We start from the raw sequence: 16,896 nt of genomic DNA, 5'->3' as shown, positions 1-16,896 counted from the left end.
GTCCCAAGGGCCCCACCTCCAACCTCCGTGGAGTGAGCCGTCTCCCACACACCTCTCCGTTCTCTGAGAAACACACACACCGGCCTCAGACTCCTGGAGCCCAGTTTAAATGTTCTAATCTCCAATATTTCTCCCCTTTTGTTTTTGTAATTACAAAAGCTGAATAGGATGAGTTTGGGTTGTAGAGTCTCTAGACATCTGTGAGTCTGAGAGCCTCTGCAGCAGACTAAAAATAAAATCTGAAGACAGAAACAAATTACTGCAATAAGCTAACATAAAACCAGAAATGGCCTTGAGATCTTTTCATGGAATAACCTGGTCAAAGGTGTCAGTTAATTTTTCAGAGGGTTGGATCTGTTCATCATAATCTTGTGTATTTTGAGACATAGAAAGTACCTCTCTGTGTAAGAACTCCAGATTTATAGTTATATTCTGACGTATAGTCCCTGAGACATGTCCCTTTACATGTTCTCAAGGATGAGCAGATCACTTCAGTGTGAAGGGGTATGCAAATTAAAAACATTCAAATGACATTTAAGTCCCTCTTCGGGCTGTGGACTCTGTGATCCCCTGCCTGCATTACTGTGGTTTCTAAAGCACTGAACTGATGCTGTAACTTCATATTAATGGAATGCTGTATATTCCAAGCTTTATCCACCATTTTAGTTCAATTGTCTACACAGTGAGTTTCCTGGATAGAAGCCCTGAGAGTGACAGAAGAAACAGCTGCCCTTGATCAATAGCTCTTATGAAACAATTCTAGTGATAATCAAGCCTAATATTGTTTTTGCTCTGTGTGCAACATGCTCCATCAAGGTTTGTAGAATGTGCATCATGGGGTATTAGCCGAAGGTTCACTAAGATTAATGAACATGCATAACCTGGGCATGTACCCCAGAGAAAGCAAGGTTCTATATATCAGAGTCCTGGTGGGCACGCACTGACTTAGAGTGCAGTCTTGGCGTGAGTGTAGTAAGGTTCCATCCAACAGTATCGTAGAGAAACACATGTGAATTCTAAATGAATATAAGGAACTGGGTAATATGATTTTTTGAAGGAGAATACTAGGTGCATTCGGGTTAGGAGGGGCCAAGAGACAATAATTTTATTGTAAGGTTCTATATTTGATGCATAAAGGTGGATATATGAAGTGAGAAGTATAACTTACACTAGCATTAGAATTTTTGTCTTCTAAGGTCAGGAAAGGGTGAAGACCCAATCTATTTACTCGTGGTAGACTTTAGGAGTAAGTGCACCCAATGGGTGTAAGCAAAGGAGGATCAGGCACATAAGCCCAATGCTACCCCCCGTAACTGGGGTTATCCATACAGTGCGCTATGATGGGCAGCGTAACATATTATCAGCGGCAGTGGGAGGCCGTGTCAAGCCACCAGCATGCTGGCCTCCTGGGTTGTCTTCTCTGTCTGCCTCCAGGTTATAGCTCTTGTACCCTGTGTTGTCTTCAGCTGTTGGGATGTTGGGTTCTCCTCCCACATTAGCCTCAAGAATGCTCTCACTGGGAGGGCTGGTTACATCATAGTTCTTGATTTTTCCTCTCTGTATGGTTTCATGTTCTGAGATGGCACCCACACTGGTATTCCATTATCTGTTAATAGACAAGCATCCTTTCATCTGCATGTTAGTGACTGCATGGGGCCCTCCCCTGTGCCCGCTTGGGTCTCCTTCCACAGGACTTGGACATGGGGAGTATCTATGGATGCATCGTTTTTTCCAATGAAGCTCTGGTGGTATGTTTTTATTTTCTGAGCATGGATTTAAAAACCTTAAAGTGAAAGTGGCATGATCTAATTTTGCTTGTGGAAGTAGCTGTACTCCCCCTTTTTGTTTTTGTAATTATGTTTTTAAAGACAGATGAGCATGTTGTATAATAGCTTGGCTCTTATGGTTCTGAGGAATGTTAGTGATATGTTTGTTTTGTTTTTGTTTTTATTTTTTTAGTGATATGTTTAATATGCCAAAGGCAAAAGAAGGAAGGTAAAATCTTTCTAACACAAGAGGGTCCATTGTCTCTTTTTATTTTACAGGGAACCCTCATGACAGCAAACATCAAAAGGCAGTGTTATTGGACCTGTCCTACCTTTTCACCTCTGTGGCAGGTAGCGTGCATTATATGATAATAAGTATCTATAGAAACATGAACATATTGTAAGCATCCAAATGATGGCGTATGACTAACATCCATTTGCGAAATATCATTATGTTTAAAACTTCAGTGATTGCATCTCGCAGCAAGAACAGAATGTGAAATGAGATGGCGGGTTGGACATGACAAAACATTTTTTAGCTTGTGAATGAGACAATTGGAATTCTTTGGTTAGAACTTTGTTATTTTGATGATGGTATGCATGGCATCGCCTTGCCAAATCAAAAGCAGCAACATGAGCTACTCCTTGTTCATTGCTGTAAGCCAGGGTCCAGGTAGATTAGACTGAGACCTAATATCCCCAAAATGAAAAGGTGTAGAGTGCCTTTGAATTGCCCACTGTAATCTAAGAAATAAATTGAATATAAGGTTCTAGCATAGCTCTTAAAGTAGTTCTCTCTACTCATTGGGTAAGTGACACTGCAAAAGGGGAGTCATTGACATTTATAGGAGTCACTTTTGCAAGTTTTATGACATGTAGGATAGCAGTTATTTTTGATCTTTGGGTTCATAATCTAGTGGTCAAGAAAACATGTTGAAAACCCTTGCTATAGGTGTTGCTTTTCCTTTAGAAGTACCTTCTATAAAATATGTTTCAACATCTGGGATAGGTTCTAATCATGTAACTTGAAGGATTATAAATAAATGTTTGGGAAAAAGTTGAAAGATGGGATCATTAGGGAAAGGATTATGAATTAGTCCTATGAAATTAGCAAAAGCAATTTGCCAACATATAGCCTGTTGTAACAAGATTGAATATTGAGATAACTCCAAGGCCAACACTATTACTGGTGGGTCACTACCAAACAACTGATTAGAATGAGCTCTTCCATCTATTAAAATTTTATCAGTTTGTTCAGTATATCATTGAAAGGTTTTCAATTAGTTGGGTATGGAAAGCCACCCAGTAGGGAACAAACAGGAATTATAGAATTGTTCCAATAGTTCTGTAGAGGAGTAAAGGGTATTTAAAACATACAAAACATGGGGGTATTTGTTATTAAGATGATACACTTGTCATTCTTATAACACCTTTTGTATCATTTGTGATTTCTCTTTTTAAGTTTACTGTTGTGGGGCATTAATTTGAGGGTCACCTTGTAAGATATTACAAAGATGTTTTAATATCTTTTTTTTTTTCTGGTACTGGGAATTGAACTCATGACATTGTGCTTGCCAGGCAGGCTCTGTGCCACTGAGCTAAATCCCCAGCCTACAAAGATGTCTTAATTGGTAAGTAGTAATACCTAATTTAGGATTGATCCAATTGATATCTCCAAATTAATTTTGGAAATCATTTATTTTTGACATTCAAACTTGTCTTATTTTAATTTTTTGAGGTCTCATTGCTCACTCAGTGAGAAGGGTACCTAATTAATAATAAGGACTAGGGATCTGTACTGTGTCAGGAGCTATACAAAGACCATAGCCCTTTAAATCCCACTTAACCGATGCAAAGAAGTCATACAATTAAGATTTGGATTCCACTGATTAAAGAATATCACTCATATAATGAATAATGTGTGCCTGTGAATACTGTTGTCTGACAGTCTTTGAGTCACAAAATGTTGAGACAAGGTGCTGTTTTTCCTCATTTTCTGACACAAGACTATCAATTGATACATGCTCATAGGTTCTTTAAGGTTGAGGCTAGGTACAGAGAGAGCAAAACCCTGGTCATCAGGGTATTTAATGGGATTGTGAAAAAGCAAACTTTAAGATCAGTAATGATCAATGGCCATTCCCATGGGATGGCTGCAGCAGACGGGAGGCCAGCCTGTAAAGTTCTCATCGGCTGCAAGCAAGCATTACTGTTCTTAAATCTTGTAATAACTTCTATTTTTCAGATTTCTTTGGGATAACAAACACAGGAGTTTTCCAAGGACTGGGAGATGGTTTTAAATGTCCCAAATGAATTTCTTCAGATGATATAGATGGGCTAGCTTCTCTTTGTTCAGGGTCCATTGGTTCACTCCAACTGGGGTGTCTGTTGTCCTCTGAAGTGGCAGAGCCATTCTGATGGGAGAAGCACCCATGTACTGGAAGGTACAGGCCATTCATGCTATTCCCAGGCAGTCCAATTCAGGAGCAACTTCCAAAGGCTCAAGATTTCCTTGTAGATTTTTTCCCAAGCCTATGCCTGGTTCAAAGTCCATTTTAGGCATCATTTGCACTGTCACAGAAGCAAGCTCATTAGGTAACACAATTTTCTATTCTTTCAACAGATCCCTCACCCATAGGTTTACTGGTGTGGGAGCTATGTAAGGCTGGAAAGTTCTAACCTGTGCTTCTGCCTCTAGATAAAATGAAGGAGTTGCATTTTGTAACGCTTGCTCGGGTGACCCAAACCTCACCCATGAGGTTGTAGCCATTATAACAGGCCAAGAAGAGGGTCGTTTTTCTTCAGCTATCATGGACTCAGCGCCCGTGTTGACTAAGCCCTGATTGTATTTTCCTCCTATCTTAATAGTACACAAATGTCTTTCTTCTGTGAATTCCTGAGTGAAATGAATTCCCCTCTTAGAGGTACTTGTGGAGTTTCCCTTTCTTCTTTGTTGTTTCCTAAAACCTATGAAAGAAGGTTTTGTTGCTGAGAGTAATTTTAATGGAACAATGTAATCACCTAGTTTAAAAACCCAATATCTACAGAATTTGAATTCCTTTATAATCAGGATCAATTATCTCAGGCATTACAGTTATGCATTTTAAGTTGGAACTACAGTGGCCCATAAATAAACCAATAGTGCTCTCAGGCAGTGGCACCCAAATTCTAGTAGGTGTCCATAGAGGCTTATCTCCCCCATGGAGAGTTACTCTTTGGCCCCCAGGAAGATCTAACCCTGTGCTTTCTGGAGTCCCATAACTGAAGGATACAATGTCTCCCTGGGAATCCAGATCTGCCTGAAGGTTTGCATGGGATAATCTTGGCAGAGGTTCCGTTTTATGGTGAGGGTGCCCCCTGTTATTTGGGGAGCCTAGACCTGTGCTTGACTCCCATTGTCTAAAAGAGAGGTTCCAACCTTATGATACTTAGAAGGGCAAGATCTTGCCCAATTGCCTTCCTGCTCACAGCGGGTCACGGATCCAGAGCTGACTCTCTGTATCCTCCCTGGGAGGATTATTGCATCCCTCACTGGCAGATATGAATGAGCTTCCACATCAAATGCAGGCAGTGCACTGTTTTCAGAGGCATCTCATTTCTCCACAATTAAAACATTTAATATTCATATTTTTTATCCCCTTTGTACAGCTTAATATGGCTTGTGCTATCATTGAGCTCTTATAGGACTCGGTGCACATATCATGACAGGGTTTTAAATAATTTCCCTAAGTTTTCACGGGCCCTGACTGGTCCTAAGTCCTGTTTATAATCTTATTTGGCATTTTTAAAAGCAAGTTGAAGAACAATGATATCTGCTGCCTGCAAACAGGGGCCTTGTCTATGGACTACCTCCTGCCATCTGGCAGTAAATTGAGTATATGGTTCCCTGGAGCCCTGTAAAATATGTAGAGAGGACTGTACTGGCATCCCATCCTCAGGCACAGTAACCAAAGCTCTTTTCATTAACAGGCTAATTTACTCATGGCTTTACTAGGATAAGTGCTGTGCACAGTCTGTAATTCAATGACCTTTATAGCTCTCCATGGTCCTGGGAAAAATGGTGAGGGGATTTAGAAAAAAAAGATAAGAGATGAAAGCTGAGGTCAGGTGGATCCCTCTTTCCAGATGGGAGAAGAGGCACTGGACAAGAGCAGTAGGGGAACTTCTTTATACTTTTGACAAAGTTAGTGTCACAAGACACAGGGTTGCCTAGCAACTGATGACTGGAATTGTCTCAGGCAAGCTGTTTTTCTCTGGACCTAAATGGTTTTGTTTCAAGCACTCCCTAAACTGCAAAAGGTCCTGTTCCCAATAACATTTCCTAGTGATGTTTGCTCTGTTTCCTCATTTATTCCTAGCAGCTTCCTGAGGCACAGCTTCTGTAATTCAACCCTGAAATAAAGACCCTGAGCAGCTGACAAGCAGGAGTGAGCGAGGTGTCTGACTTCCTGTGGATCCAGATATAAAGCTCCCGAACCTGAATCCAAAGGTCCCAGCACGAATGGTCCCTGAATTCTATTATTCATAACGCTCCACTTCAGTTGCTGAAGAATTTTGTACTCAATTCATCAGTGCTCATGTGTTGTTCACTGTTGAGTATCAGGGTCAGGTCTGATTATAACAGGGAAGCAGCGTGGCCCAACAATACCTTCACCATAGTAGCCTCCTGTGTGAGCTGTTGGTACTTAGACAACAAAGGGCTGCAGGTTTCACCTTGAGATAGTCAGGGGGAGCAGGCCAGGGGGTCTCTTTTCTTTCTGCCTCAGCCTCCAGGTCCTCCTCTGGTAAGAAGGAGCTGTGGCCGCCATGTGACCCACATTTCTAAGTGCTTCCCCTTACTCTGTGGTGGGAACAAGAGCACCCCATGTACTTGTACATAGTGGACCCAAAACTGATCTTACTAAGCTCCATCCTAAAAAAATTTGGGGGGAGCTTTGTTCTTCACAGAAGCAGGAGCCTTCTTTATGATTTCACCCACCTTATCCCAATACTCAATGTCCATGTCCTGCCTGCAGAACCATGGGTTACATTTAATGGTTTCCTGTTGTTGCACCAAGTGCATGTAGCTAACCCAGTCACCCGTGGAGGCCGAGTGCAGAGACAAGCAGACTTCTCAGCTGCTGTCAGGGTCCAGCAAGACACTGGGCACCAGCACGGAAGGTCAGGAGGGAGGAAAATTTACACAGCCTTAGTTCCGGGTCTAAAGGGGGTGGTTAGGTTTTCGCTGGTATGATTCGGTGCAGCTACAGAAACAGTCCTACAAAGCATGGGCTTAGACTGTGACAAAGGTGTTTGTACTTTCCCTTAGCGGTGGGAGGCAGGGTGTACAAAGCCTGGGCTGGTATTGGGTTGGGCAACTATGACAACATTTACAAGAAACAGACTTAAGGAAATAGAAATTTAAGCTTTAAAATGGCACCAGCGTTCAAAATGGCATAGATTTGGTTCCCTTCTCCATGCCACGGTAATATTTTTGCCTGTTTGTGGATGTTGACCTGAGTTCCGGCCTGACTTAATAACATACACAATAACTAAAACTAATTTTATTGATCTGCTGACAAATTCTGCCCCATTATCCTGTACTAAGGAAACTTTTCTGTGATGCCCAGTGCTTACTTTCATTTTCTTGCAGATGACTTCCTCCCACAGAGTCCCTCCTCACCTCGTGTGCTCAGCCCGACTTGGGGGACGGGTCATCTTCTCCACAGGCCTCAGTGGTCCCTGTCCTGACCTCCACTTTACTGAGTTTGATAAGGTCCCAGGTGACTGCTCAGGGCATGGTGAGGGATAAAGAAGGTAAAGAAAATTTTTGAAAGTACAGAGGGTCGGGGAGTTCCTTGCCTCAGGCTAGGCAAATACAGAGGCCTTTCGGTTGGCCTCCTTTTGTTTATCAACTGCAGGCACAAAGGTGGGTGGTGATGGGTTCAGGGAACAGCGGGGCAGTGGTCAAAGCGGTTTAGTAAGATAAGGAACAAAGCAAGCATGAAGAACAGGGAACAGGTTAGTGGGTAACCTGTATTTTCTTCCTTAAGAACGCATTGTGCCTATAGCATCATTTCCTGTGGTCAGAACATTGTTAGTGGATCTCATCTTGCCCCCAAGAGTGTCACAGTTCTGTGGGTCTTCCCATCATGACTCGGGGTAGATCTTCCCCATACCTCTGCATTCTCTGGGCAAGACACACACCGGCCTGGAACTCCCAGAGCCCAATTTTGGCCCTGAACACATAGTACTATGTAATACTAATATCAACGCTGAAAAAATGTGTGGTGGTATGTGTTTCTTATGTGCTGCTATAACAAATGACCACAAAATCAATAGTGAAATCAATGCAAACATATTACCTTACAACATGAGAGGTCACGTGTCCAAATCAGTCTCGTTGTGTAAAGGAGTGGGGAGACATCCTTCCACTTTATTTTTTGGTCCACAGCTGGACATTTGATGTGCAGTTGATCCTGACATATTGGCCTAGGATCCCAGGGATGTTGAAAATGCCCCTTTTTGACTTGAGTAAGGCGACTTTGTGTCATTTTATGTCCCATTCACTCTATTGTCTGGCTGTGAGTGATGCAGTGTGTTGCTCACCCACACCCGCGCTCTCCAGCCGCGCTTGTGTAACCGGCTGTGCTGAAGAGAAGCCCACAGGGAGCACCCTCGGGCTGTTCCCCGCCTGGGGGCAGACGTCAAGGTGTCATGGTATGAGGAGGGTTAGGGACTTTTAAACAACCTGTGTAAATGGTAGCAAATTTTCCCTCAGTGTGAAGACTTTTTATTTTTATCATGAATGATTTATGAAATGCTCCTCTACACCTGTTGATAGGATAACTCTTATGAGTAGTGTTAATGTGTCCTGTTATGTCCACGTACTTTTAAATTTTAAACTATGCCTACCTTTCAAATGACAAACAAACAAATACCCTGAACCCAGAGAGCACTATGTTACATCCCCAGCACTTTTTGATTTATTTTCCAGCAGGATGTTTCTGAGTTTCTCAGGCTGGGTGCAAGCTTTGGGCCCTCCAGCCTCTACCTCCAGAGAAGCTGAGATGACAGGCGAGGGCCGCCATGTTTGACTGAAGGGTTATTTTTAGGGACTCAAATCTGGGTTGATGTGAGAGTTCTGCATGTGACTTTCCCATTTTATAGTTTTGTTGTCATGTTTTGGTATAATTACTTTCCTGTTCTGATAAAAATATATTGGGCTATATTTTCTTTCTTACCATTTGCAATAAATACCTGTGGAAGTTGGTAATTTGATGTATTTCATGAAACTGGAGAACTCACCAGCAAAGATTATTGAACTAGAGTTAGCATGGGGAAGTGTTTTACCATAGGGTCAAAGTACTCAATACACACGAGATGATTTGGGTTTTCTGTTTATCTTTATTTGCACTTAGTAATTTGTGTCTGTGGGATTTCATCCATTTCATCTACGGTTTGTGACATGTTGGCATAAAATTATTCATTGTATCCTGCTGTTATCTCTGTGAAACACATGTGCAATCTGTCTTAATGTCTGCTATTTTCTGATGTTGAAATGTGTGTCAACTCTTCTTAAGCCCTCATTAGTAGCTCATATTATTAATTTTTCTTTTACCTTATTTTGAGTGATTTCACATACTTTTTAAAATTTTTGTTTGATATCTTTATTCAAAGATTTTTACAGAGTGTTTGCTGATATATTCATCCATGGTGATTCATTTTCTCATTTCCTACCTGCCTTGTGTCTGCTGTCATTAACATTATCAGTCACTTCACACATCCTCTCCCACGAGTCCATTTCTCATTCACTCGGTGGGTATTGGAGAACCTCTGGTTTTATTTCCAGCACACAGAGGTGTGAGCTCTCTCTGACCGCAGTCAGGTGAGTCTTAGAAGGTCCCGGAATCTCTGGAGTCTCTGTTGGGTGTCCCCGGCCAACGCGTCACTTAGTATTCTTTGGGAGATCTCCTGCATGAGTGGACGCCAGGGCAGCGTACACAGTGGGCTCTGCCGGGAAGGTCCTGTTCTGGGGGGAAGGAGGTGCAGCTGCCTGTTGTCTCACCTTCCAGCTGCACAGGTGGGAATAAGTCACGTCCTGGGGACCTTCAGGGGCAGCAATCTGCAAGAGAGAGGGGAGAAGGGAGGTTCGTGCTTGGCCCAGGAAGAAGCCTAGTGCCAGGGTGGTGCAGGACCTACCTGAGTGTCCATCTGCCTGTCCTCCCCTGCCTGTCCATCCTTGGTGTCCAGGAGCCGCCCCAACAGGGCCGGAGGAGGGGAGGCCCCTCTCCTCCTGGGTGCTGAGTGCTTCACCTGGGCGTATGTCACTCCCTGGGGGTCCTCAGCAGGTGGGCTCTGCAGCAGGGAGACAGAGACAGAGACGGGGTCTCCTTGGTTCCACGCTGGTCTCCTCTAGCCAGTTTCCCACAGGGCAGCCACAGGGATCCTTTAGAAATTAGACCACACTCTGTCCCTTCCTCATGGACCTTCAGGGGCTTCCTAAGCCCTCGGAGGTCTGGCTGCTTCCTTCCTGTAGTGCTTCCCTCGCGTCCTGACACTCACACCTTGCTCCCAGGGCTGTAGCCACATGGCCCATCTTCCTGAAAGAACCTATCCCTGCCTCAGGACCTTTGCACTTGTCATGGGCTCTGCCTACAGTGCTGATGCATTAGAGATCCACGTGGCCCTCTCCATGCAGGCTTTTGCTCAGTGGTCACTTTACCAGAGTCCCACCTATGATTCTCACTGGCCCTCCTGCCCCTTCACCCCTTTCTCTGCTTTATTTTCTTCCACAGCTCTGTGCTCTCCTGACACTGGCCTCCCACCTCTAGGTGACTCAGGGCAGGAGGGTCTGTGCTCACTGCTGTATCTGCAGCCCCATGGAGCCAGGTCAGGAGGGAGACAACCCCCCCCCCCGCCCCGGCGAACGCTGCATGAATGAGGGAGGGGCCTCGGGGGTGTGGGGTGCTCATTCACTCAGTGTCCTTCTGAGACCTGGAGCAGGGAACAGGCAGACTGAGGCTGAGGGCCAGGAAGGGGACAGAGGGAGGGGACCCCAAGTCACAGGAAACCAGCAGAGGGTGGGGTCACAGCAGGCAGAGGCCGGGGCTTCCAGAAGGGAGGCGCAGCTGTGAGATCTCCGAGACCTGAGTGGTGGAGGACAGAGCAGCGCCCTGCACTGAATTGGGGGACAGGAAGTCCCTGTGCCCTGGATGGGGGGGTCTCACCTGAGCGTCCAGCTCCACCCCATCCTCAGGCTCTGTGTTCTTCACTGTGGCATCTGCAGGGACAGAAGAGGGGTCACCTCGTGGCCAGTGTCCCGGGGTCTTTCAGCCCCGCAGGCCCTGCTCTGTCCAGCTGGGGACACAGAGCCAGGCAGCTGTGTGATGCCCCAGGCTTGGTTTCTGGGTTCAGTCTGACTCAACCTTGAGCCCCAGCCTCCCCCTGCCCCTGTGATGCTGAGAACTTGGAGTGTCTCCACCCCACACTCCTCTTCCTCTCATGTAGGGCTTCTTCTGGGGTGGCAGCAGCTGGGCTGGAGTTGGGGGGACAAGAGGGTGTTAGTGGCTGTGAAGAGCAGCAGGCAGGGGATCTGGGTCCTTGGGCAGAAATGACCTCTTCTGCAGGCCTCTGTCCCAAGGAGCTGGCCTTGAAGCCTCTGCAGGAATTGGGAAGTCGCCTCTCTCTGAACTGGGAGATGGACAGAGTCTCAGCCAGGAGGTGAAAACCACCCGATGCGCAGGCCTTGCAGGGCAGGAGGAAGCCTCGGACCACAGGGACCAGGGAGCCGATGCGGCCTGAGGAGGAGAAGCTCAGACCACACTGGAGACCCCTACAGGGACAGGGTCATGTGTTCTGCTCTGGGTTCTCTCCGCTGGCTTCTGCACAGGAGGTTCTGTGCAGACTTTTCCCCTCCGACAGGTTTCCCTGTGGACCACGGCACTCACCACTTTCTGAGGCTCAGGTCCCACTGTCCCTACTCACCTGCCTTCCTGCTTCTTCCCTGGCGCCAGTAGAGAAAGAAGAGGAGGAGGAGCAGCAGCAGGAAGGAGGACATGGAGACCCAGATCACAGCCTTATAGTTCCCTGGCGGTTCTGGGCCTGGAGAGCTGCCTTAAAGAGAGAAATTGCTATTTCACTGAGCACGTGGTGTGCGCAGCCCACGTGGGGTCTTCGCATTCCCCACCTCACACCCTCACAGTCCTGCACACGCCTGCAGGTCACCGCGGAGGAGAGGAGACTGAGACAGGGGGCTGACATTCCAGGGAACCAACAAGAAGCCCAGATGGGGATGAACTTGGGGGCTGGGCTTCCGGCCCTGCTCTCCCCAGCCGAGCTGAGCCTCCTGACCTGGAGGGAAGGAGCCTGGACACCCTGCTCTGGCCCTATGCCCTCCCTACGCACTGTCACCAGCACTGGTGACAGGACCCCTGTAGTGTGGGGTGCTGGAGGCTTCCCCGGGGAGGCCCCACTCCAGGGCTCACAGCAAGGTCCGCACCAAAAGGAACTTGAAGGTTGGGGCCAGGTCTCCATTTACACCTGGAGAAACTGAGGCCCGCACAGGAGGGGCTGGTCCGAGTCAGAGTCTCCAGAGGAGGCTGCAGACGCCCCACAGCCCCGCCCCGCCCCAGACCCTCCCAGCAGCGCCCTCACTCACCACCCTGGATCTGGATTCTGGTGTGAGGGGCTGATGCTCAGGGTTTCCTCTCAGGGATGAGCAGGTGAGGGGCTGGGCTCCCTGCTCCCCACTTCAGCTGCTGCTCCTCTCCCAAGCTCGACCCCAACATCTCCCTCAGCTTTGAAACCACCCATGCAGCCCGCATACTGAACCTCTGGACATCTAAGCTCCTTTCCCACCTCTCTGTCCCCTGACACCAGCGGAGCCAAGACTGGAATGAAGACTGAGATGGGCTGAGAGTCTCCAGGCAGCCTGGACGCAGGACACTGGGACCAAGCCGGAGGCTTCTGTTGGGGAGCTGGATGCTGGGGTGGGGATGGGGCTCACCCTGGGAATGAGGACTTGAGGGATGGGGGGCTGGGCTGCCCCAGGGATGGACCTCTGCCCTCTGCTTTACCTGTCTGTTTCCTTTGAACTTGCCCCTCCGGGCTGCCCCTGTCTCTCAGTCCCTCTCTCTCGCTCACACCCCACCTTCACCCTGGCCGTCACCTCCTGGCTCCCCAGCAGGGCCTGTGTACAGTGTGCTCCCCGACTGACCCTGGGCTCCTCTGCTGTAATCAGAATGTCCACGGGGTCACTGGGGGCCGACCACTCAGAGGACAGCCGGTGTCCACTGTAGCATCTTCCAGGGGGAAGGAGGCCAGAGAGAGCCCAGCCTGGGGCTTCTGGTCAGAGCGCTGGAGGAGGTCACGTGCCCCCTCCATGGACTGAGCAAATCTGTCATAGTTGAGGTCAGAGCGACAGTGGTGGGTCAGGTTGTGTCCAGGGGCCAGGACAGGGCCCTGCTGGGTCAGGAGGGAGGGCTTCCTGGACCGCCCTGGAGGGAGGAGGAGCCGGGCTGAGGGGCTGGATCCTGCCATGCCCCTGCCCTCCTGCCCTGCCCTGCGGGTCTCCCTGACTGTCACATTGAGGTTTCCAGCTCTGTAGATGTCCTGACCCAACCTCCTCTTAGGATCCTCTATAGTACGGCCCCTGTCAATTGTTTCACGACTCAAATATGATTGGGAAAAGAAAGGACTTCCTCACCTGAGACCAGGAGCTCCACGGTGTCACTGGAATTTGACCACAACTGGGGTTTGTTAGTGTAACAGCCATAGCATTTGAATGTCCACCTCTGCCTGGGCGTCACAGGGCCCACACGGAACAGGGCCTGGACCTGCCCACTGGGGCCTCGCTGTGAGTCCAGGGTCCAGGAGAGCTTGTCTCCTCCTTCCTTAGTCAGAACGAACCTGTCATATCCCAGCCTTGAGCCACACTGGAGGGTGACGTTCCCTCCTGAGGTCACCTCAGGGCTGGGCAGGGCTGTGAGGCTGGGTTTGCTGGAGACTCCTAGGAGAGAAGGAGGCAGCGTGGGAAATGCACTCCCACCTCCCACGCTGTCGCCAGGGCTGGGCAGTGAGAGGGGGACTCCCCTGAGAGCAGAGCCCTTCCTGAGGGCAGAGCCTGGTGCTGGGACCCTGAGTGTCCCCTCACCTGTCACCACCAGCTCCAGGGGCTCACTGTGCTGTGACCAGCCAGCAGAGCTGCGATAGTAACAGCGATATCTTCCTGCATCGTCTTCTGTCATGGACGGGATGGAGAACCTGGCCTTGTTCCGGGGCTCGGGTGAGGTCTGTGTGACTGAGAATGCCGGGCTGCCCTCTCTGTACAGATGGTATCGCTGGGCCTCCAGGGTCCCCTCACACCACAGGGTCACAGGACTCCTCCGTGGTACCACAGAGCCTGGCTGAGCCCGCAGCTGGGGTTTTGGTTGGATCCCTGCAAGGAGGCAGGTGAAAAGGGGTGGTGTGTTCTGACTGTGCACAGTGAGTCCTGCATGGAGCCGACTTTAAGGCTGATCAGGGATGAGCAGAAGACACCGAGGAGCCGCCAGCACACAGATCCCTTCTGGACCTTCTGATTTGTACTTCCCCTGTCTCATCCAGGTTCACGTCTCTGGTCTTACTGAGCCCCACATTCTGTCACTGAGTTCAGCATCCCTCGGCCCCTCACCCAGCTCGCCACCAGGTGCTTCCAATGTTTCTGAGTCAGAGTTCCTGTCATTAAAGGAAACGCTGAGCCTCGCTCACCTGAGAATGGGAGCTCCAGGGGGTCACTGGGCTCCGACCACACCAGGGCTTGGCTCCGGTAACAGCCGTAGCATCTGAACGTCCACCTCTGCCTGGGGGTCATGGGACCCACAGGGAACAGGGCCTGGGCCTGCCCACTGGGGCCTCGCTGTGAGTCCAGTGTCTGGGAGAGCTTGTCTCCTCCTTCCTTAGTCAGAACGAACCTGTCAAATGGCAGCCTTGAGCCACACTGGAGGGTGACGCTCCCTCCTGAGGTCACCTCAGGGCCGGGCAGAGCTGAGAGGCTGGGTTTGCTGTAGACTCCTAGGAGAGAAGGAGGCAGCGTGTGAAATGGACTCTCCACATTTTCCTTAGGGCTGGGCTGTGTGAGCGGGACGCCCCTGCGAATAGACTGCTTGCTGAGGATAGAGCTAGGGGATGAACACTGAGTGTCCTCTCACCTGTCACCACCAGCTCCAGGGGCTCACTGTGCCCTGACCAGCCGGCAGAGCTGCGATAGTAACAGCGATAGCGCCCTGCATCATCTTCTCTCATGGATGGGATGGAGAAATTGACCTTTACGTGGAGTGAGGTTGATAGTTCCAAGATCTTCGAACTTCCTTCCCTGTACAGACCGTACTTGTGGTCCCCCAGCATGCCCTGACACCAGATGCTCACGGAACTCCCCCTGGGCCTCACAGATGCTGGCTGGGCCCACAGAGTGGGTTTGGGGAGGCTCCCTGCAAGGAAGTCAGAGGCTGAGCCCAGGACCTTCTCCGTGCCCTACATCACTCCAAGGCCTCTCCCAGTTCCTCACCCTCGGCCCAAGCCTGTGTCCCCCCAGTGAGGCCCAGGGGCTGAGGATAGGGCAGGACACGGGGCCTGGGGAGGACTCACCTGCGGGTCCTTGCAGCCCCATTGGCAGACTCAGCCCTGGAAGAGAGATTTCTGTGATGTCAGAGGTTCCATCTGGTGCCTCAGCTGATTCCCCTCTCCCCACCCCAGCCTGGTCCCCTCCTCCTCCCAGCACTGACCTAGGCACAGCAGAACAGGCACGGTAGGCTTCATGTCGCCTACTCTGACTGCTCCAGCTCTGAGAGAGAAGACCTCAGCGCTGCATGACACGCAGATGAACGGAAGTGAAAAGTCAGAGGCAGCACTGCCTCAGGGTCCCCGCCTCTGTGGACCCACCAAAAAGGCACAGCCCCTCCCAGCATTGGACTCTGGCTTCTGCAGGCTCAGCACCCGAAGCTCCCTGGAGAAATCTCAGCCCGGGTCTGAGCTCTTTCTTGATCCCAAACCTTCCCATATGGTAAGAGCCCCCATCATTAAAGAAAAGATGTGGGCTCTGTCCTTGATGGCCTCAGAGGCCGACTCCAACTGGGATCCTTGTTTCCTGAGAACCTCCTTGGAGTGCCACTCCTGGGCCATTTTTAAAGGAGTGTTTACTTAAGAGAGTCTTCCCAGACTCCAGAAACACCTCCTGGTCTAGAGGTGCACATGGCTGCATTCTGAGAGGGAGATCATCCATGGAGACCCAGCGCCTGATTGCTCCTTGTGCAGCAATAGGAGGTGGAGGGACTTCTCTCCTCATCAGTGTTTCCTCTTTCTACACTGCTGTCTTGAGTATTTTGCTACAGTAACAGAACACTGGCTGATCCAGCTCCCAAAATAAATGAAAGCTCCTTCCTGTGCTCCGATTGCCAGTTCTCTCTTTAACCCCTTTGGGATCTGAGGGATGACTCCTGTCACCTGCTCTGGAGGAAGTCACCCCAGCTGTTCACATACTGTCCTGTGGGCTGAGAGTTCTGCTGGGCTTCCCTGCTCTGGGGGTCTTGGCTGTGGCTAAGGGGAGTGCAGCCCTGGGTTAAGGGGCTGTGGCAGGTCGTGCCCCACATGTAGGTCTTTCCTTTCTGTGTGATCTTCACCGTCAGAATGCTCATCTGTGCAGAGTAACAGTGACAGGCGTTGGTGCGCACATCCAGGGAAAGTGGCTGTTCCTGCTGTTCCTGCTCTTCTCTCATTTGCTCCCTTCAGGACTTAGGGCTTGGTTTGGGCTACAGAAGCTCGGCCCACCCAATGCCCTGTGTTGGACCTCAGGAGAAGGAGAAGGCTGCTGGGCTTCACCACCACTTGGAAGACATCATTCTCCAAATTATGGGGCCTGGGGAGGTGCAAGCACGTCCTTGTCCTGAGTGAAGAAAGCACTGTGAAAGGTGACAGCGCTGAGAGCACACGGAGCAGTGAGGCTCCCTCTGAGCTGCCCCAGGCAGGGTCACCGTCCTCGGAGTGTGAAGAGTCTGCTCACTGGGACAGCGGCCAGGGCTGGCGGGGGCTGGTGACTGTGAGACCCTGTGTGGCAGTGAGGTGTGCATGGTGGCTGCTCCCCGACAGGAGGCTCGGTGTCCTCACGCCAGGAAGT

General features: G+C 49.6%; 1 protein-coding gene and 1 long non-coding RNA gene across 2 annotated transcripts; both read right to left on the bottom strand.

Annotated features, from left to right (window-relative positions):
* Positions 1-9,390: 9,390 nt before the first annotated feature.
* LOC106146324 lies at positions 9,391-10,303 on the bottom strand. The gene is made up of 2 exons (XR_001232423.1): positions 9,948-10,303; positions 9,391-9,870 (listed from the first exon to the last, which is right to left on the bottom strand). It is a non-coding gene; the product is annotated as an uncharacterized LOC106146324 (long non-coding RNA).
* A 531-nt stretch (positions 10,304-10,834) lies between these two features.
* LOC102028029 (leukocyte immunoglobulin-like receptor subfamily A member 6) lies at positions 10,835-15,542 on the bottom strand. Its single transcript, XM_005413416.2, is given in 11 exon segments — positions 10,835-10,894; positions 10,976-11,028; positions 11,480-11,545; positions 11,733-11,861; positions 12,891-13,052; positions 13,055-13,243; positions 13,453-13,755; positions 13,900-14,238; positions 14,496-14,798; positions 14,936-15,214; positions 15,509-15,542. Coding segments are annotated over 11 exon segments (1,917 nt in total).
* Positions 15,543-16,896: the final 1,354 nt, after the last annotated feature.

The sequence above is a fragment of the Chinchilla lanigera genome, unplaced genomic scaffold, assembly GCF_000276665.1.
Source record: "Chinchilla lanigera isolate Chin_1 unplaced genomic scaffold, ChiLan1.0 scaffold00166, whole genome shotgun sequence".
NCBI lineage: Eukaryota > Metazoa > Chordata > Mammalia > Rodentia > Chinchillidae > Chinchilla > Chinchilla lanigera.
Note: the sequence above shows the minus strand (reverse complement) of the source record. Positions and strands in the feature narration are given on the sequence as shown.